This window comes from Malus domestica, chromosome 08 (assembly GCF_042453785.1).
Source record: "Malus domestica chromosome 08, GDT2T_hap1".
Lineage (NCBI taxonomy): Eukaryota > Viridiplantae > Streptophyta > Magnoliopsida > Rosales > Rosaceae > Malus > Malus domestica.
Genome location: NC_091668.1, coordinates 11,812,140 through 11,834,571, shown reverse-complemented (window position 1 = coordinate 11,834,571; position 22,432 = coordinate 11,812,140). Strand labels below are relative to the sequence as shown.

The 22,432-nt window shown below is 42.1% G+C and overlaps 1 protein-coding gene across 2 annotated transcripts; it reads left to right on the top strand.

Annotated features, from left to right (window-relative positions):
- Window positions 1-1,322: 1,322 nt before the first annotated feature.
- Window positions 1,323-21,584, top strand: LOC103441349 (protein ACTIVITY OF BC1 COMPLEX KINASE 1, chloroplastic). Of its 2 annotated transcripts, none has more exons than XM_008380027.4 (15): window positions 1,323-1,765; window positions 2,050-2,256; window positions 2,903-2,992; window positions 3,110-3,256; window positions 3,394-3,558; window positions 3,707-3,847; window positions 3,931-4,110; window positions 4,566-4,720; window positions 18,839-18,879; window positions 19,656-19,783; window positions 20,023-20,094; window positions 20,354-20,466; window positions 20,562-20,709; window positions 20,805-20,874; window positions 21,303-21,584. In XM_008380027.4, exons 1-15 carry the CDS (start codon window positions 1,451-1,453, stop codon window positions 21,365-21,367), a joined length of 2,037 nt encoding a protein of 678 aa, XP_008378249.3. In that variant the 5' UTR covers window positions 1,323-1,450; the 3' UTR covers window positions 21,368-21,584. The 2 variants fall into 2 exon arrangements, with proteins under 2 accessions (XP_008378249.3, XP_070682966.1); XM_070826865.1 differs by having other exon boundaries at window positions 1,384-1,765; window positions 2,917-2,992.
- The last annotated feature ends 848 nt before the right edge of the window (window positions 21,585-22,432 follow it).

Here is a 22,432-nt window from a genome sequence, read left to right as displayed (position 1 = left end):
CAATTAGCAATATGGAGAATAGTCAAACTTAGTTATAAGCCCATATAAGATCCATTTTCCTATCAATGTGAGATTTATTCTCAACATATAGCAAAACGGTGAGAGTAACCAATCTCCACTAAAAAAATTTTTTTTACCAAAACAAATTTTCTAGGTAATTTTCTTGGAATGCAAAGAACAACTTATTGTCCATAACTGCTATGTAGTTATTCCAGTACAGGTTCTTCTCCTGCATTCAAGCCCTCTCATGCCATTAAAAACAACCGATAACTAGTTGGTTCGCTATACGTTGTAATAGAAGTCACATTTAATGTGAATATATAAAAAAAAGGGAAATTGTATTGGTAACATAAGTAATTTTTGGCAAAATATGTGATTTTACCTCCAACTACCAACTATGAAAATTTATATGCAAAAATAAGCCAATTTGTAAAAATAAAAATAAAGATAAAAATTTGCTGATAAATGTAACCCTCTAAGAGCAAGTCCACCCATTTTAGAATGACAAAGGTGATTAAATTGCCCTTATGATTCACTCAAAATCTAAATAGTAATTGCCTTTATGCAATTACACTGTTGGGAACAGGAAAGTAAGAGTAATAGCGATTACTATCTATAAATATACTATTTAGGAAGGAATATAAGATAAATATTCAATTATTCTATAATTATGATTACGTCACCCAATTCTAAAAATATCCTAATTTGACTCAAATTTGAGTTTTTTTTTTTTTTTACTTCGGAGACAAATAATATTGCAGAATAACTATTTGATTATGCCTTTAGACTAGTCTGATCACCTAAACTTCATAGGCTATAGGCATTTTGGTAATTAGCATGATCGCCTAAACTTCATGGCTTGTCACCTAAACTTCATGGGCTATAGGCATTCAATAATTGCATGAAGTCGTTGGTGTCTAATTAATCCACAATCTTTGCTAAGAAATCGTCATATTTCTCTTAGAAAAAGAAAGAAAAAAAAAACTTACATATATTACAAAGACTATAAACGTGACATATCTACAATCATAATCCTCACAAAACAAAAAATCTAACTGCATCAACTCGATGAAATGAGACAAATCTGGTAAGCGGACAACAAGTAACAATAACACCATTTTATATTGAAGTGCTAAGAACAATAATACCTCATTTAACAATGAAATGATCTAACCAAAAAACTAAATGGAAGAAAAGACTGCTTAGTTAGTTGCCTGTCACTTTCCCAACCGTTAGACCAAATCTTCCCGCACAAAATTGTATGCGGATGGATGCCCATCCATCACACAAATAAAATTATAAATATTATTATCTTTTTTTAGTTTTCTAACTAATTTTTGAAGTCCTTACTCGCTCTCTTCTTCCTTCTTCCCCCTAACCACCAAAAATTATAATCCCACTCCCACTTCACTCTCCGAATCCCTCAACCTCCACTGAGAGAGCAGAATCCATGAATTTGCTCTGCGTAAACTGCGTAACCGCAGCTCCGTTTCCCGCCAATCAGCACCTGAGCTCGCGAGCTCACACTGTTCCGAGACGCATCAATGCACCGTCGCGTGCTCCGGCGTCGTTCGATTACAGGCTTCGGATACGAAGAGGCAGGAAATCCTTGCGATTCCGAGTTTCGAATGCCGCAATCGAAACGCGGAGGAGCTTGGCGGCTTCTACTGGCGAAAGGCAATTGAGCAAACCTAGCGCGGCCATGGAGCAGCTCGACTTCGAACGCGGTGTTTGCGTGCCGTTTCGGAAGTACAGTCCGGAAACTGTATGAAATTCAACTCTAGCTTAGTGAATTTATCTCATATTTTGTTAATTTCTTGTAATTTTTTTGTGAATTTTTGTGTTAATCTTGTGATGGTATGCAAATGATCAAGCCTGGTTGAAATTTAGTTAATCTGTTACATTTCTGAACTAAATTCGAGTTTGATTTCGTATGGATTTGATGATCCTCTAGTTGAAAATTGGATGTATTTTTTTTTTGGTTTTTGTGAATTTGTTAGGCACTTGTATTCAATTTGGCATGAATTTCTTGATGTTATCTATAATTAGGTGAGGAATACGGTGTTGGAATCCAGAGGAGCAATTGTGTCATTACTTTCGAGGGGTGTGGAAATTGTGTGGAGTTTGGGATTTTACTGGTCTACCTTGGCGTATGACTACGTCATAGGAAGGGATGAAGAAGTTGTTTCAGCTCGTGCTCGGCAGCTTAGAAACCTCCTATGTGATTTGGGGCCTTCTTTCATTAAAGCCGGCCAGGTTTGAACCTCACTCATATGAGTTATATCCTACGGTCTTTGCTGAAATTTGTCAGTTTACTTCATTGGATTAACTGGAAAACTGAATTTTGTCATAGCAAAGCAAATTAAGAGAAAATAATGCATCAACTAGAGGTTTACTATCAGGTTTTAATAAGAATAAGATGGATTATGCAGTGAAGAAGTAATATGTCAAGATCTAAAAATTTAGATGTAACTGGAGATGGCCTACATATAATAAAAAAAATGAACAATGAGAATTCATTGTGGTTGATCCTATGCATTTGGGACAACGATTTTTTTAGTTTAATTCTAATAGTTAGGTAATAATTTTCGATGAACAGATTTTTTATTTTATTTCTAAGTTTTGTTTTAAATTGTAAGCTATTCTTTTTAAAACAAATTAAATGGTTTTTCTGGGTTATACATAGAGATTTCTGAAATTTAGGTCATAAAGATTTTGCTGGCTGTTACTTGTCACCATGTTCATATTATTCTAATCAGAACTTCAGCTGTAGTATGAAGTATCAAAGTTGAAATTTTCTCTCTGAGTACCAATTTGAAATCTACTTGCACTCAGACAACAAATTTAAGATTCATATGCTTGCGCAATTAAACATTTCCTGATTTCACCCATTTATTGAAAGGTTCTTGCAAACAGACCTGATATTATCAGAGAAGATTATATGAATGAACTCTGCATTCTTCAAGATGACGTTCCTCCCTTCCCCAATCAGGTAAAATCTCAATTTACCAAAAAGTCACTGGTTCCAGCTGCTTGCATTTGTGATGAGACACTATTACCGTGTGGGGTTTGCTTAACTTACAAAAGCATATGGCATGCATTGCTTCAGGTTGCCTTCGACATAATAGAAGAAGAAATGGGGAGACCCCTAGAATCTGTTTTCAGTAAAATTTCGTCTCAAACGATAGCAGCTGCCAGTTTAGGTCAAGTATACCGAGCTACATTACGAGACTCTGGCGAGGAAGTTGCTATTAAGGTTTACCAAAGGGCCTTTTCTTAGGTCATTAACAGCTCTACAGTTATTGTGTTGTGAGAATGATGAAAACATTACCTGTGGCAAAAATGTTGAAATTTTTTTTCTTCTAAATTTATGTTTTTTTTTTTCACTTACAGGTTCAAAGGCCACAGATAGAACCTATAATTTATCGGGATCTTTTTCTGTTCCGAACTCTTGCTTCATTCTTAAATGGCATCAGTCTACAGAAACTGGGGTGCAATGCTGAGCTGATTGTTGATGAATTTGGTGAGAAGCTTTTGGAGGAGCTTGATTACACTTTGGTACCTTTCAGACCTGCGCTATAGGAGGACTAAAATTGGACTTTGGCCCCATTATATTTATGCCTATGACTTCATTACCATCGTCACTTGAATGCAATTTAAACTGCCTTTTTCTTTTGACCTTTCCTCAAAATCTCTTTCCTAACAGGAAGCCCGCAATATTGAAGATTTTCTTCTGAACTTTGAAGGTGATCCTACTGTCAAAATTCCTCGGGTTTACAAAGAGCTTTGTAGTTCACGTGTTCTAGTGATGGAGTGGATTGATGGTATTCGGTGCACTAACCCACAGGTATGATTGTCAAGATAAAAGATGTTATTTTAAAGCAATGGGATATCATATCTATATCAATAATATCCTGCCCCGCATTTCAGGCTATTAAAGAAGCTGGTATTGATGTAAATGGGTTCTTAACGGTTGGAGTCAGTGCTGCATTGCGGCAATTGCTAGAATTTGGGTTGTTCCATGGAGATCCACATCCTGGAAATGTTTTTTCCATGCGTGATGGGCGTATTGCATATGTGGACTTTGGGAATGTTGCTGTGCTTAGTCAGGTGAAATAGATACTTCAATGGTATTCAATAAAATAATGATTGAGAGAGTAGATAACGCCCCTGTTTTTATTTTCTTTAGCACATAGGCATCAGCATTTGACAGTTTGTTGATTATTGGGGTTAATGAAAGAAATCAATATACCATCTATAAATAGGATATGTCTTTGCATTGCATAGATGGCCAAGGTACAAAGATGTATCACTTTCCCTTATTTCAAAGTCTTGTAATATACTCTTTTAAAACTTGAATCTTCAATTCTCCTTATGGCTGTGAGGATTAACATAGGACGTAGCAACCATGCATTCATGTACTAGGACACCCCAGCCACCAAAACTAGTGCTTTTCTACTGTCCGTATGAAAATATTATGTATCTATATCTGCTATTTTCCTATTATGCGTTAGTTTTTCTTAATTTTCATGTCCTACATATTGATCTATCTTTTAATTTTTCAGCAAAATAAACAAATTTTAATTGATGCTGTTGTCCATGCTGTAAACGAGGACTATGTTGAGATGGCAAATGATTTCACCAGACTTGGCTTCTTGGCTCCTGGGACCGATGTCTCTCCTATTGTTCCAGCTTTAGAATCAATATGGCAGAACTCTGTGTAGACATTGAAATTTTGGTGGCATAAATGTTAGCGCTTGCATTAAGATTACATTTGTAAACATTGAAATTTTAGTGAAATAAATGTTGACCATTGTGTTAAAACTACAACCTCCACCCGAATTCACCTACAACCTCCACCCAAATTCACCTACAACAATCCATCCAAATTCACCTACAACCTCCACCCAAATTCACCTACAACATCCATCCAAATTCACCTACAACCTCCACCCAAATTCACCTACAACAATCCATCCAAATTCACCTACAACCTCCACCCAAATTCACCTACAACAATCCATCCAAATTCACCTACAACCTCCACCCAAATTCACCTACAACAATCCATCCAAATTCACCTACAACAATCCATCCAAATTCACCTACAACCTCCACCCAAATTCACCTACCCAAATTCACCTACAACATACACCCAAATTCACCTACAACAATCCAACCAAATTCACCTACAACCTCCACCCAAATTCACCTACAACAATCCACCAATTCACCTACAACATCCACCAAAACAAATGGATGGTGGTGGTTCATTCCCAAAGCCTATAAATAGGCTCCTCCATCAAAGAATCAAAGGAGGATTTTTACACACTTTCTCTACTCCCAAATTGGAAGAGAATTCACACCACACTAAAGACTTGAAGCTTCGAAACTTTGAAGCTCTCAAGCAAATCCCGAAGGATCAAGAAAGCCCTCTTCGTTCTTCGTGAAATCCTCCTTCAAGATCAAGCCCCAACGCCCCCTTGAAGAACTTCCACCCATTCAAGATCAAGCCCCGACGGCCCTTGAAGAAGTTGTTCATCATCCATCAACTGTTCGTCCAAGATCAAGCCTCGACGGCCCTTGGATCAACAACACTACATCTACACGTTTCAAAGATAGAATCAGAGGCTAAGTTTGTAGAAGAGATTGTAACCCCTAAATCATTAATACAAATATTATTTTGTGCACGTGTTCTTGTCTCGTTTACTGCAGGAATTCCCGTGTTTACAAATTTGGCACGCCCGGTGGGACAGTCTCTACCTCTCATCTCTATCTTTGAATCCGCAACAAGCACAAATGGCGTCAAGGAAGGCCCAAGTTGTTCTCGCTGCCAATGCAAGAAACAAGAGCGTCATCACGACAGGGGGCATCACTTCAGGCATCATAACTCGAAGTAAGGCAAAAGCTCTTTCCGCCGCCTCTTCCGCCCCTTCATCAACTCCGCCGAAGGCACAAGAGCACCCGAGGTTCGAACCGGTGATCACCCTGGCCTCGCTCAGGGCGCCAAGAGAGGAAAGCCAGAGGAAGTACTCTGAATCCTTACTTTCCGATGCCGACTCGAGCAGCGGCATAGCTATGCAAGTCATGGTTACCGGAACAACTTCAATTGAGGAGCAGCTGGCTCAGATGAACGAAGCAATCGCAAAGCTCACAAGGACTGTGGAGGAAAAAGACCTGCAAATCGCAGCACTTGTTAACCAACTAGATGCAAAGCCCGATGAGAAAGCCAGGCAAGGGGATAATCCGGTAAAGAAGGAAAACGACGAGGATGAGGAACCTCCAGTGGAGAACGTCGAAGAGACGCTGAAGCTAGACCAAGCGGCGACACTCATGGGGTCTCTCTCTATCCAGCAGCTGCAGGAGATGATCGCCAACACCATCAAGGCGCAGTATGAAGGAAGCTCACATGATTCCGTACTATACTCAAAGCCCTACTCCAAGAAGATTGACGCTTTGAAGATGCCAAAGGGCTATCAACCACCAAAGTTTATGCAGTTCGATGGAAAGGGGAACCCGAAGCAACATATCGCCCACTTCATTGAAACCTGCAGCAATGCTGGAACAGAGGGAGACTACCTCGTCAAGCAGTTCGTGCGCTCGCTGAAAAGCAACGCCTTTGACTGGTACACCGACCTCGAGCCCGAGTCTATCAGCAGTTGGGATCAGCTAGAAAAGGAATTCCTCAACCGTTTCTACAGCACGCGCCGCACCGTAAGCATGCTGGAGCTGACCAGTACGAAACAGTGGAAGGAGGAACCCGTCGTCGACTACATCAATAGATGGCGTTCATTAAGTCTGGATTGCAAAGATCGGCTCTCTGAAACCTCTGCCATTGAGATGTGTGTTCAAGGCATGCACTGGGGGTTACATTACATTCTCCAAGGCATAAAACCAAGAACGTTTGAGGAGCTGGCAACGCGCTCCCACGACATGGAGCTGAGTATCGCCAATCACGGAAAGAATGAGCCGATCACCCACTTCAAGAAGGATAAGGTGTTCGCCCCGAGTGTGGACAAGACCGGAAAAAAGCCTGCAAAGGAAACTTTTACTGTCAACACTACCCCCATCAAAACCCCATCCGCGCCTATCAAGACCACCTCTGCACCTATCAAGATTTCCTCCAAGACCAAGGCAAAGGAGACAAAAAGAAGTGAGCCTCCTCGCACCCAAGACAAGTATAAAAACACCTTGAGAGAGTTGGAGCAAAAGACGTACCCTTTTCCTGACTCAGACGTGGATGCAATGTTAGATGACTTGCTGGAAAAGAAGGTAATTGAGTTACCAGAGTGCAAGCGCCCTGAAGAAATGAATCGAACGAACGATCCTAGGTACTGCAAGTACCATCGTATCGTAAGCCATCATGTGGGCAAATGCTTCGTCCTCAAAGAACTCATTATGAAGCTAGCGCAACAAGGGAGAATCGAGCTAGACCTTGAGGACACAGCCGCAACACATACTACTACAGTGGCGTTCGGATCCTTCGATCCCGTGCCTCTCCAAACGACACCCAACCATTCCTATCAATGTGCAAGCTACACGGCGCCTTCTACACAACCATCGCCGGGGGCAAACGAACAAGATGCGTATACCGATGATGATGAAGGATGGACATTGGTGACCTACAAAAAAACAAAGAAACCAAAACCACAAGCCACAAGACCAAAGGTGGAACAAGTGAGAAAACACCGTCGCCGCAACAGTAGGAAGCCTAAAAGAAACGTAAAAGTCGATAAGCCAACGTATGCTGGGGAACCCGTGGAGCAAGAGCCACGCATTCCTGTCTCCTTGCGCGAGTACTTCCCGAATGACTTCTTCCAACAGTGCACCATCGCTGCATGCCATATGGTCGAAGTAGAAACGGAAGAACCTTCAAAAAGCAAAGATACCACCACTGAGGGAGAAAAAACTCTCACGCTCGAAGAAGGTCTGCCAACACACTTTAGCATTGAGGAAGCGCTACGATTACCAAAGAAGATGCGAATAGCATTAGCAGCGGCCTTGGAAAGTCCCAATGAACATGAAGTGCAAGAAAGCAAGAACGAAGACTTGAAGCTTCGGCCACATGAATGTGCCACATGTTGTGCCATAGAGGACGCAATCCATTTCACCGACGAAGACTTGCTGCTAGGATCCAAGCCTCACAACCGTCCTCTCTTCGTCTCTGGGTATGTAAAGGAGCACAAAGTCAACCGCATGCTTGTGGATGGTGGATCAGCCATAAACATCATGCCAAAGTCGACAATGATTACAATCGGCATCAAGGCGGATGAACTGTCCCTAAGTCGTCTACTAATCCAAGGTTTTAATCAAGGAGGACAAAGAGCGATGGGCATGATCCGAGTGGAGATGACTATTGGCGAACTCAAGTCGAGCACGATATTCCACGTGATTGATGCAAGAACTTCCTACGGCTTACTCTTAGGAAGGCCTTGGATCCATGCGAATGGAGTAGTACCGTCCACCCTTCACCAATGCTTAAAATTCTACCGAGAAGGAGTGAAGGTGATCTATGGCGACACCAAACCATTCACTGAAGCCGAATCACATTTCGCAGACGCCAAGTTCTACATGGATGAAGACATGGTGCCCGAAGCTCTTCCAAAAGAGATCAAATCCACGGGCAAAGCAACACCTAAAAAGCAGGAACGACAAGCCATGCCCAAGAAGCAAGAAGAAGAAGTTACGCCGTCTTCAAGCAAGAACGATAATGAGCCGGCTAAACGTGCAACAACAAAGGAGAGTAAGACGCCCTCAAATGGACCAAACACACCCGTCTTCCGATACATCCCGATGTCGAGAAGAAAGAATGGTCAATCCCCGTTCGAAACTGGAGCAAACAAAGCCGATGCACAGAGGTATATGGATAATGTAAAGTTGCTCAAGACGAATGCAGTTTTACCTCTGACGCAGCTAGGCGGCACTAAGGTCGCAAGACTACCACAAGGCTTCATAAAAGCTCTACCAAAGGGGGTGGAACCAAGCTTTCTCCCAACCCAGAGGACCGAAGAAGGTTTTGATCCAAACGCCTATAAACTCATGTCGAAAGCTGGCTACGACTTTGCTTCTTCTTCGAATCATGGAAAGAAGGTTTCAAACACCGTTAACAATAAAGAACGTGACCTCACCGAGACTCAAAGGAAGTTGAAGAAGCACGGTTACGGAGTTGATAACAACAAAGCTGGACTAGGCTTCACACCAAACGCACCCGTGAAGATTTCAAGCAAAGCGAAAAATGCTAGCACTCAACACATCAGCGTGAGTAATGAACAAGATCATGATGAGCCTAAATCCACCCCTTGGACGTCAGTCTTCGATAGGATGAATCGTTCAAAACCCAGAATGTCAGCATTTAACCGCATTGGTGGTCAAAACCGAACCTCCGTCTTCAAGAGACTTAACATGCTAGCATCCCAAAGCTCTGTTTTTGAAAGGTTGTCAAAACCTAAGAAGCAAAGCAACACGACTAGCTCTCTTCCTCGTCAGTCAGCTTTGGAAAGACTTGAAGACAACAAGAAGTTTTCTAGAAATAGGAAGACCACGTCAAAGGAAGAAAAGCTCGTCATGATAGCAGAAAAATGTGATATTCGAAGCTCAATTCCTTCAAGGATGAAGCGCCAAGCAATCTTGGAGGTGGACACAAATGGACCACTAAAAGTAAGAAGGCGCACCATCATCCACACTGAACAATCTTCATGCCAACCAGCCCAAGAGGACGACACCGAAGAGGAATTCCAAGATGTCTTCCACATCACGATCCAAGAAAGCAAAGAATATGAGATCCCCGAAGAAGATGTCACTGCTGCGCCACCGCAACTTGAGGATGGGGGGCAATCCACGGTCGATGATCTCAAGGAGCTCAACTTAGGCACAAAAGAGGAGCAGAGACCTATCTTCGTGAGTGCGCTGCTAAGTGCGGACGAGGTAGACGAGTATTACCAACTGTTATCAGAGTACAAAGACGTCTTTGCTTGGACTTACAAGGAAATGCCCGGCCTTGACCCTGTCATCGCTGTACATCATCTTGCAGTTAAGCCTGGAACGAGACCGATAAAGCAAACTCAAAGGCGTTATCGATCCGAGCTCATTCCACAAATCGAGGTAGAGATTGACAAGCTAATCGGAGCAGGCTTCATTCGAGAGGTGCAATACCCCAAGTGGATCTCCAACATCGTCATCGTCCTTAAGAAATCTGGACAAATACGTGTTTGTGTAGACTTTCGGGACCTCAATGACGCTTGCCCGAAAGATGACTTTCCCTTGCCGATCATCGAAATCATGGTGGACGCAACCACTGGCCATGAGGCACTGTCATTTATGGACGGCTCTTCTGGATACAATCAAATTCGTATGGCTCTCGAAGATGAGGAACTAACAGCATTCCGCACTCCAAAAGGTATCTACTGCTACAAGGTGATGCCCTTTGGTCTAAAGAACGCTGGAGCCACATATCAGCGAGCAATGCAGAAAATCTTCAATGACATGCTACACAAAAACGTGGAATGTTATGTAGACGACGTGGTGGTCAAAACAAAGAAAAGATCAGATCACTTGAAGGATTTACGAGTAGTGTTCGAAAGGCTGCGAAAATACAACCTCAAGATGAACCCGTTAAAGTGTGCATTTGGCGTCACCTCTGGAAAGTTTCTCGGCTTCGTTGTCAAACACCGTGGCATTGAAGTGGACCAATCAAAGATCAAGGCCATTCAAAACATGCCCGAGCCAAGAAACCTGCACGAGCTGAAAAGTCTACAAGGACGACTAGCCTTCATCAGACGCTTCATCTCCAACCTTGCAGGGCGTTGTCAACCGTTTAGTCGACTCATGAAAAAGGATGTCCCGTTCGTATGGGACGAAGCGTGCCACAATGCTTTTGAAAGCATAAAAAAATATTTATCAAGTCCACCTGTCCTGGGGGCGCCTGTGCCCGGGAAACCACTCATATTGTACATCGCCGCTCAGGAAAGTTCAGTGGGAGCACTCTTGGCACAGGAAAACGAATTCCAGAAAGAAGGAGCGCTTTACTACCTGAGTCGAACACTCACCGGCGCTGAGTTGAACTACTCCCCAATAGAAAAAATGTGCCTTGCCTTGGTGTTTGCCATCCAGAAGCTCAGACATTACATGCATGCTTACACCATCCACTTGGTTGCTAAAGCTGACCCGGTTAAATACGTCATGTCCAAGCCAGTTTTGACAGGGCGACTAGCTAAATGGGCGTTGATTCTCAATCAATACGAGATCATTTACGTCCCAGCTAAAGCCGTCAAGGGACAAGCATTAGCAGACTTCCTTGCCGATCACCCAATCCCAGCCGATTGGAAAATCTCAGACGACTTGCCTGACGAGGAGGTATTCTACATTGACATATTCCCGAGATGGACGATGTTCTTCGACGAATCCGCACGAGCAGACGGAGCAGGGGCAGGAGTAGTATTCATGTCGCCACAAAGGCAAATACTACCTTATTCATTCCAACTAAGCGAATTGTGCTCCAACAACGTCGCTGAGTACCAAGCACTAATCATCGGGCTCCAAATGGCGATCAACATGGAAATCACAACCCTCGAGGTATATGGCGACTCCAAGCTCATAATTAGTCAACTCTTGACTGAATATGAGGTGAGGAAAGACGATCTCGTCCCGTACTTTCGACTAGCAACTCAGCTGCTACAAAAGTTCGAGGCTGTAACACTAGAACATGTGCCGAGAAAAGAAAATCAAATGGCGGACGCTCTCGCTAACCTAGCCTCGAGTATGACACTAGGAGAAGACGAAGCCGCAGATGTGCCAGTTTGCCAAAGATGGGTCATCCCCCTTGCCACCGAAATGCTACTAGATGATACAAACGTCATCTCGGTACTTCCAGTCGATGTTGAAGAATGGAGACAACCATTGATTGACTACTTGGAGTATGGAAAACTTCCAAATGATCCTAGACACCGCTCTGAAATACGTCGACGAGCACCTCGCTTCCTCTACTACAAAGAAACACTCTACCGGCGCTCTTTCGAAGGAATACTTCTGAGATGCCTAGGTGAGGAAGAAGCCAATCAAGCCATGGAAGAAGCACACTCAGGCGTGTGCGGGGCGCATCAATCTGGACCAAAGCTACATTTCCAGCTCAAGAGAATGGGTTACTACTGGCCAAGTATGGTGAAGGATTGCCTGGAACATGCTAAAAGGTGCCAAGCCTGCCAATTCCACGCCAACTTCATACATCAACCACCTGAACCATTACACCCTACAACTGCTTCATGGCCATTCGATGCATGGGGATTGGACGTCGTGGGACCAATTACTCCAAAGTCGTCTGCAGGAGAAGCTTACATCCTAGCTGCAACAGATTACTTCTCCAAGTGGGCTGAAGCCATACCACTAAGGGAAGTAAAAAAGGAAACTGTTGTCCGTTTCATCAAAGAGCATATCATCCACAGATATGGTGTGCCTCGCTACATTATCACTGACAATGGAAAACAGTTCTCCAACCGACTTGTAGACGAGCTTTGTGAGAAATACAAGTTCAAGCAACACAAGTCTTCCATGTATCATGCTCCGGCCAACGGTCTTGCAGAAGCATTCAACAAAACATTGTGCAACCTTTTAAAGAAAGTGATCGGCCGAACAAAGAGAGACTGGCACGAAAGAATAAGCGAAGCACTTTGGGCATATAGGACGACACATAGGACTCCTACCCAAGCTACCCCTTATTCTCTCGTATATGGCGTGGAAGCTGTTCTGCCGCTAGAAAGTCAAATCCCCTCACTTAGGATGGCTATACAAGAAGGCTTGACTGATGAAGAGAATGCAAAGTTGCGCCTTCAAGAGTTGGAATCACTTGACGAAAGAAGGCTCGAAGCTCAACAACACCTAGAATGCTACCAAGCACGGCTATCCAAGGCATTCAACAAGAAGGTCCGCCCAAGGTCTTTCCGAACTGGAGATCTCGTCCTTGCATTACGAAGGCCTATCATCACAACTCACAAGACAAAAAGCAAGTTCACATCAAAGTGGGATGGACCGTACGTAATACAAGAGGTCTACACAAGCGGCGCCTACTTAATCATGGCAGAAGACGGCTTGAAGATCGGTCCCATCAATGGCAGATTCTTGAAGCGTTACTACCCCTAAAAAGGCGACGACCAGACTCCTTGCCTGCATGAGCCTAAACTGCACACGGCACAAAGCTCCTGGCCCGCAAGAGCATAAACTGTGTACGGCAAAATCATCATCAAAATCACTATATAAAAAATCATCGTTCATTTGAACTACGTTATGACTTGATCCCTCATCAACCGGGGGTACGTAGGCAACTTGAAACTTCAAAACTTCAAGTACAGTCACATCACCAACAAAAACACAAACACTTTGAAGAATAAATAGCAATTCGAGATATGAATATTTTATTTCTTTAAAGAAATGATTTGGTTACAAAGCCATATTACAAAGGTGAGCACTACGCCAACGTCACCACCAAGGGAAAACTGTGACCAAAAGGCATTACACAGCAAAACCCCACCTGCAACACATGGTGCGCACACCCGAAGCAAGTGGACCTCCAAGTCAGCCACGCGACCTCGTCTGCAAACACCTTCTTTTCCGCTGACTCTTCTTCTTCCTCTCATAAAAGTTGCACAGTCACCCACAAACGAAAGGAAGACCTGCAGATGCACAAAATCTGAATCCAGATGTGGTGTTTCTCTCTCTCTCCTTTGCAGCGACGTCTCTCTCTCCAAGCCACAGCAAAGACGAACCTGTAGCAACAAGAATGAAGCTGCAGCGGTTGAAGACGGGGAAAGCAACTCGGCCTTGTCATTCGAACCTGCACTCGCATTCACTTTCTCTGACCGAGTCAAGCAGAGCAGACTTTTGATGCCTTCCTAGGTTCTTCGCCGGTTTAGCAACCTCAGCCTGACAGAGCACTATATAAAAAATAAAATATATATATATTTATATATGCGGCAAACCGTCCTCAGCAATAAAACATACCTCACAGAGTGAAGGCAGCGCCCTCCTTCCTCTTCTCCATTGGTGGAAACATTTGCAGCGCCATCGAGGACGATAAACGGAAGCCCGAGCGGTTGTAGCAACCATGCTGCAGTCCTTCATCCTTCCGTCCTCATACTCTCATGCAACTCTCCCTGAAGCTTGCAGGATAATGAAGTTTGTTGTTGCTGCCCTAATTTTGATGATGGTGAGTTTTTTTCTCTGCCGCAGTGAAGACTTCGGATGAACACGATGAACATAGACGTGACCGACTGCAGGGTGATGGGGTTGAAGAAGCTACAACAATTTTTGTCCAACACCGAGCTCACCACACGGCAGACGAGAAGAGCACGTCGCAGCAAAGAAACAGGAGAGTGCAGTTAAGATTCAGGGCAGTAAGCTGGTGCAGTGTCTATGTAAAGACTACGCAATGCCCTATGTATGTATGCATGTGTGTATGAATGCGTGTGTATATATATATTGGTCTCAACAGGCTGCAAATAAAACCGGTTTGCATGTAGTGCAGTGATTGTGCAAACAGTGATCCGCATGCGATACAGTGACTGTGTAAAAAAGCAATCCGCATCCAATGAAGATTGTGATAAGGTGATTGTGCAAGTGAAAAGATGGTCCGCATGCGAGAAGAACGCAATGCAGTGAGGAAGGCCACAAAAAAAAAACCAACTGTGCTATCGTCAAGCCACTCACGAGTGTGTATTACTATTCGCAAGTCAATAATGGAAAAGGAAATGGGTGGTGATGACAAAATGATGCTTCCAGTCACCATCTAAAAAGAAATGGGTGCACTAGTCACCATCTAAAAGGAAGTGGGTGCATAGGGAAGTAATGCATCTTAGTCAGATATGCGTTTTGTTTGCGTTTCAACACAACATACTGAATAAAATAAAAGCGTGTCCATTGATATCTTCAAAAAATTACAAGTACAAAAAAAAAAAAAAAAAAAAAAAAAAAAAGGGCAGAAAAAGCCTTCACGAATGTCACTTGTGTGAAGCCTCAGTACTTGGAGCCTTGGTACTCGGTGGAACCCTAAAAGAAGGAGGCACTGAAGATAGCTTATTCGGAGCCTCAATACTTGGTCGAACTCCAGATGACGAAGGCAAAAAGTGCCTCTGGAATACATCCACAAACTTCCGATGGTCACTTTGAATTCGACCTTCGGAGTCCATCAGCTGATCAAGCTTCCTCTTCATGCTCATCGAATAACTATTTGCAAGCACATGCAACTCTCTATTCTCACGCCTGAGCTGTTTAATCTCTTGACTAAGAGCTGCCACCTCGGCTGTCAATGATTCGACCTGGCGAGTCCGAGCAAGTAAGCGTTGGCCCATGTTGGAAACAGAGTTCGCACACTGGACACTGAGAGCCTGGGACTCTTGAACAGCTAACTCATCGGACCGTCGTGAAAGTATCCTATTATCTTTAGGAGTGATGAGGTTTCTAGCTACAACCGTAGCCGTGGTTGCATCCCTCATCACAGAGTCTTCAACTGTAAGAGGGCCATTAGAAGAAAAAAAAGACGGGCGCCACACATTACCCTGACGCGGTGCGCCTGTGTCACTGCTGAGACTCAAATCTAAGCAAATGTTAAAAGGGGAAGCCATTTTCAAAAATACTAAAAGAAAAGGGTTGGAGGAAGTAAAATCTCAGAGCAGCAGAGATAATTTTTCACGGGCAGGCAATCTTCAAATTGTGCGTGTTGAATACAATTGACACCTCTTTAAAAGGAGAGGCAGCACAACCATTCGTTCATAAATCGAAGAAACACCACTCTCCGAATTTCAAAACCCGGATTTTCCTGCGTAAAGTCCGTCGACACTTTTCAGACACAATCGCAGCTTTCGGCTATCACGTGCAACTTTGTCAGATATCACTGACAAAGTTGAAAACGCGTGAGGTCCATTATGCCAACTACCGCACTTCTGCCGACAAGCGTGGGTGACAAGGCCACGCTCACCCTGCCACTTGATGTTGAGAGCTCACCATATAATTCGACCTCCATCCTATAGCAAGACACACATCCAGCCTGACCCCTTTCTTTCTTGCCGAAGACATCTGCAACCAAAAACTCAGTTTTCTTCCTCCCTGAAAACACATCCAGCCTGACCCCTCTTCCTTGCCGAAGGCATCTGCAACCAAAACTCAGTTTTCTTCCTCGGCAACCAAAACTCAGTTTTCTTCCTCTCTGAAAACACATCCAGCCTGACCTTTCTTCCTCGCCGAAGGCATCTGCAACCAAAACTCGGTTTTCTTCCTCCCTGGAAGCGCCTCGTCAACCAAGCCACACTAGAGCAAAGGTATCTCATATCACTGGGGTTGAGAGCAAGAGTATCTCATAGCATGCTTTCTCCCTATCCTTTTCTTTGTCCTCCCTCTTCACCGCGAAGACAAGGATAAAGAAAACAATATGTCGGAACCTCCACTCAAGCTCCTGGTAAGGAACCGACTGCTTGGAACCTTCCCTGATTGCTCACCTAGCCGTGCTCTCGAATACTCATCTTCGACATCTTCTGCTTCCTCTTCGTCTACCACGTCTGCCTGGAAAACAGATGATGCAGGTGAAGATGATGCAGATGAAGATGATGCATCGAAGCATATGGAGACAAGCGCGACGAATGCATGTGCTGATCGTCCACTACTTCTTCAAAAGCAAAAGTATCTCATATCACTGGGGTCGAAAGCAAAGGTATCTCATATCATGTTTTCCCCCCATCATTTCCCATGCCCTTGCTCTTGCCTGCAGAACAAGGAGAAGGGAAGCAATCAGTCGGAACCTGAAATTAAATGTCCGATCAAGAACTGATTGCCTGCAACCTTTGCCTGGTTGCCTACTTGGCGTTGCTCTCGAGTGCTCATCTTCAACTGCTGATATGTCTCGAATTCCCTCAGCAAATGCTTCAGGAGTGTGGATCTGTTGACATCGGCTCTTTGCACTGAAGCTGCCAAGCGTGAGTGAGTCGCTGAGAGGTGGTGCTCCGAAGAACCATTTAAAGGCAAAAGGTTGCACACCACTTCAGCTACGCAAGAGAAACAAGCAGAGAAGAATGCAACATAACAAGCTGGAACAAATCATGAAGCACGAAGCCCGCATAGCTGCATAATCCAGACGGACGAGTTCAAGTAAAGATCCAAACTGGACACCGTTGCTCTAACCAAAAGGCTCGAGAAGCTTTAACAACCTTTCGCTGGCACCGTCACCGAAGAGCAAAGTCTCGATAATCCTTAAAGATCAAGTCACCAACTGGAAGAAGAGCCCATCAATCTTGAAGATCATACTGCTGACCAAACTGCTCAGGGTTCATATGAAAATGCTGCGAACTTCCTTGATCTTTCAAAGCATGCATGTCCTGAAACTGCTCGTGGTCACGTTTAAGTTCGAGATCAAGCCTTAACAACCCTGACTCAAGATCAAGTGTCCACCACCCTTGAGTCAAATCCAGTTCAAAATGAAGTCTGTGGAAAGTCCTTTGGAGGAAACCAGAAAACTCCTCCAGCCTAGTTCAAGATCAAAGCTGTGGAAAGTCAACAAGCACAACAAAATACGTGCCGATTCATCCATCATCAAAGCCAAGGATCGTCTTCTACACGAAGCTCTTTGTAGTCCAATTTTATCCAAGATCAAGCCTCAACGGCCCTTGAAGAAACTTCAAACAAAATTCAAGAACAAGCCTTAACGGCACTTGAAGAAACTCCCAGACCGATTCAAGATCAAGCCTCAGCGGCCCTTGGATCGACAACTGCATTAAGGGACTTCAAAACGCATCTTCTACATGTAACGAGCACATGTATACAACGCGTCTTGAAGTGGGGGCATTTGTAGACATTGAAATTTTGGTGGCATAAATGTTAGCGCTTGCATTAAGATTACATTTGTAAACATTGAAATTTTAGTGAAATAAATGTTGACCATTGTGTTAAAACTACAACCTCCACCCGAATTCACCTACAACCTCCACCCAAATTCACCTACAACAATCCATCCAAATTCACCTACAACCTCCACCCAAATTCACCTACAACATCCATCCAAATTCACCTACAACCTCCACCCAAATTCACCTACAACAATCCATCCAAATTCACCTACAACCTCCACCCAAATTCACCTACAACAATCCATCCAAATTCACCTACAACCTCCACCCAAATTCACCTACAACAATCCATCCAAATTCACCTACAACAATCCATCCAAATTCACCTACAACCTCCACCCAAATTCACCTACCCAAATTCACCTACAACATACACCCAAATTCACCTACAACAATCCAACCAAATTCACCTACAACCTCCACCCAAATTCACCTACAACAATCCACCAATTCACCTACAACATCCACCAAAACAAATGGATGGTGGTGGTTCATTCCCAAAGCCTATAAATAGGCTCCTCCATCAAAGAATCAAAGGAGGATTTTTACACACTTTCTCTACTCCCAAATTGGAAGAGAATTCACACCACACTAAAGACTTGAAGCTTCGAAACTTTGAAGCTCTCAAGCAAATCCCGAAGGATCAAGAAAGCCCTCTTCGTTCTTCGTGAAATCCTCCTTCAAGATCAAGCCCCAACGCCCCCTTGAAGAACTTCCACCCATTCAAGATCAAGCCCCGACGGCCCTTGAAGAAGTTGTTCATCATCCATCAACTGTTCGTCCAAGATCAAGCCTCGACGGCCCTTGGATCAACAACACTACATCTACACGTTTCAAAGATAGAATCAGAGGCTAAGTTTGTAGAAGAGATTGTAACCCCTAAATCATTAATACAAATATTATTTTGTGCACGTGTTCTTGTCTCGTTTACTGCAGGAATTCCCGTGTTTACACTCTGTTGGAAAAGGACTGTCTGACTTTAATTTTCGAAGCGTTACTGGTAATTCATGTCCTAAAGTCTTTATGTCTATGTCTGCTTTTAGTTTTCTTTCTGTGGATTCTACAGTCAACTTGTTTTAGAGCTCTTAGAACTTGGGAATGCATTTCCCTTGTCTACATTATATAATATACATTGTGGTTTAGAATCATTAGATGTTCATTTGGGACACTCATAATATTTGAAGCATAATTGGTTGGGGAGGTAAAAATTATAACTGCATAAAGATAACAACTAGCATAACTTATAAAGTTCCTTGGCATTATACTACGTCAGTCCGGGTTCACCACGATTAAGGGTTTATAGATATACAGAGAGACACCTCTTATTGTGTTTAGTAATAAAAAAATAAAAGTATTATTGTTGTTAAGATATTTTAACTCTTTAAAAATTGACTAAAGTAACCTATAGGACACCTTCACTGTTGTCAGACAGTGAAGGTATCTATTGGAAAGCGAGAGTTAATCAAGGTCGATCTTAGTTTTTAACTGGAAATTGTATGATGCCTTGCTCAGCTTACTTGTCAAAATTATACATTTTATGTCAGGGTACCTGGTAATGTTGAGAGTTATCAGATTCTTATAAAAGAAACATTACTTTCAATTCACTCTGCATGTGTGAGCGTGTGCAGACTGCGGATAAATTTTCTATTATGATTTAGTTGCCTGCAGGGTGTTCTTGTGCTTTGAGGCAAATGGATAATTGCATTTCGTTATTAACTTTTGTTTGATCTTTTCTAGTGCTTTTTTTGACATGCACTATTGCTGGCTCTGCTGCAGGGAAGTTTAACCAATTAGTCTACAACTATCCCATCCGTATCCCAGAGAGGTTTTCCCTTGTCATCCGTTCTTTGTTGACTCAAGAGGGCATCTGTTTTACATTGCAGCCAGACTTCAAATTTCTTGAGGCAAGGGCAGATCTTGTTATCGTACTTTTTCTGGCTATCATATCTTTTACTTGATGTTATTCGGCATGTAAAAGTTTTCTGTTATAGATTCAACCCAATGGTAGCGATGGAGCGCCTGCCATGTTTTACAATTAGAAACTTCATATATCATATGCAAATTTTGTTATTGCAATGATAGCCATCTGTCTTGTACATGCTTTCCTTCCCCACACTATTGTTGACATTATTCAGTCAAGCAGGTTGCCTATCCATATGTGGCAAAGCGCCTACTGACAGATCCAAACCCAGCTCTACGTGAACGCCTCATACAGGTTAGTTCAAAGCTATTATGATGTGATGTGCTTAAAAGTCTGTTAGTTGAATAACTTGAAATTAAATCATATCCCCATATGTTCAAGAACTTGTACTCCTTAACTTGCTCTGCCATGAAAAAAAAAAAATAAAAGAAGAAAAATAAGAAGTTGGTCTGAATGAAATGAGCAGTACGGCCCACCGCTTATGGATTGTCTAGTTTAAAGCTTTTGTTTCTGAACTTGAAATCCTTCAGTAGTAATCTGCTTATGGTTTTAGGTATTATTTAAAGATGGTGTTTTCCAATGGAAGCGGCTAGAAAACCTTATTGTTCTTGCCAAAGAAAATGTGACCAAGATGAGCAGCAATCCTGCATTTCAAGCTGTAGACACGTATGTATCTGTATCTACTCATATCCTGCTTTGCTTTGTTTGTTCTACTGCTTGGGGGTTTAAAACCCTATATTTTCTTTGGCTGTTTTGTGCAGGCAAGGGTCAAAAAAATTGCAAGTTAGTACGAAACTGGACCTCACTGACACCATCAAAGATGGAGCTCGCCTTTTCATTTTTGATGAAGGAATTCGTAGAAAGCTTATTCTTGCTTTGACGGAAGATTCAAAGCTTCACATTGAAGAGGTATGAAAATCTGAGAAATTGTTTTAGTAAAATTAAAAGATAAAACCCCAAGAATTGAGTTTTGACAAGATATGTTGTCAATGTCTTCTCTCTAGCTTGTGGATGTGTATAGACTCGTTGAAGATCAGATAGACATACCGTCAGTTGCAGTGGAAGTAGCACGAGGTAAAAAACTTCATTTTGCCCTTTTTAAATCAAGTTCAGGCTACATATTATCGTATTTGCAATCGTATGTTTTACAAAGCCGAATCTTAAGCAGATTCACTTATATCAGTGGGTTTCATTTTTGCGAGAGATGTGGTAAGCAATGTGGTACAAACCTACAAGTAGCATTACTTTTCAGATTATTTATAACGTGGCACAAGAAAACCGATTATTTTTGGGGAACTTTAACGTAAAGCTCCTGGTACTGTTCACTTTAACGAAAAACCACATTTTTACACTAAAGAGTCAATCCTGATACTATTCACTTTACCCTTTACTTTGTCCTTATCATTAAAACTCAAAGTTTTCAAGTCATTTTCATTAGTTTTCCTTTATTTTTTCCGAATCTTTTGTGTTTATATCTCAAAATCTTGTGCTGGGACTTGCAGATTTCCCAACCGTTGTACGAGATCTGATGCTTTCGTGGAGCGAGTCGGTGTTATCTGATAGATAGACCAAGTTCTGGAGTTGAGCTGCAAAAACAGAACCGAATTACGGGTATTATACGACATGAATCTAACACACTTATCGGATGTCAACCTGTTATCTCAAAAGTTGTAAATTGCCTTGCAAATGTTGTAAATGAGAAACATTCACTGCATCCGTAATTGGGAACGATTACTTGGTATAGTAAAAAGTATCTGCAAACCAATTGCAGTTTTTGGGGCAAATTGAAGTACTAGCGATGTTGTGAAATAATGGAAAACAAAAAATTACTAGAAGATTATAGCAAAAATCAAATACAAAATGAGGATGTGTAAGAATGTGTTTTTAATATGCGCGCATCATATAATTAAATGTGTTTTAAACAACGGAAAATAATATTTTATATCAAAAACGTTCTATGTTTTTTATAGTTACTCATTAAATTCTGATATGTGCGCGTTAAATTTTATGATGATTCATATAATGTCAAGTTCGGAGTAAAATGTGTAATTACTTCGTTTAATTTTAAAACTAACAACGGAGCTGGTTGAAAAGTGATTGAAGATCGAGTTATCTTCCAGGGTTCTACTTGAGAATTTACTTGAGAATCCGGATTCGGCATTATTGCGGGAACCAACAGATGGATGAACCGAAAGGAAGGAAAGCCACATGAAACATCCTTTAGAGAGAGAGAAAGGGTTAAATTATGTATAATTATATCTCACCGTCATATAATTATTTAAATTACATACTAATAAAATTCTTTTTGACAATCAAAAGAGAGCGAAAATATATTTTTGTCTTGTATCACAAAAAAAATGTTAAGAAAAGTAAAGTAATTTCACAAAATAAATTTTAGTGTTTATTTGTAAGCCTTAGTGATTTTATCATCTCTAATTTAAAAAGAAAAATAAAAAGTAAAAACCAAACTAAAAGACTAAAAACAAAACTAAACAATTTCTCACACATTTATGTTTGGACATAGACTAATTTTTTTTTTTAGTACAACGATATTTTTACACTAAGGAGAGGGGGAGTTCAGCTATCGAATTTGTCATTCACTAGATTCGAACCTAAGACCACTCACTTTCAA

What these genes read in the sequence shown, in the direction of transcription:
- LOC103441349 (XM_008380027.4), top strand. Translation starts at nt 1,451, where the DNA reads ATGAATTTGCTCTGCGTAAACTGCGTAACCGCAGCTCCGTTTCCCGCC. An exon ending in CAGACTTCAAATTTCTTGAG is followed by an intron (nt 19,784 to 20,022) that starts GCAAGGGCAGAT and finishes TCAGTCAAGCAG; the next exon opens with GTTGCCTATCCATATGTGGC. An exon ending in GCATTTCAAGCTGTAGACAC is followed by an intron (nt 20,467 to 20,561) that starts GTATGTATCTGT and finishes TGTTTTGTGCAG; the next exon opens with GCAAGGGTCAAAAAAATTGC.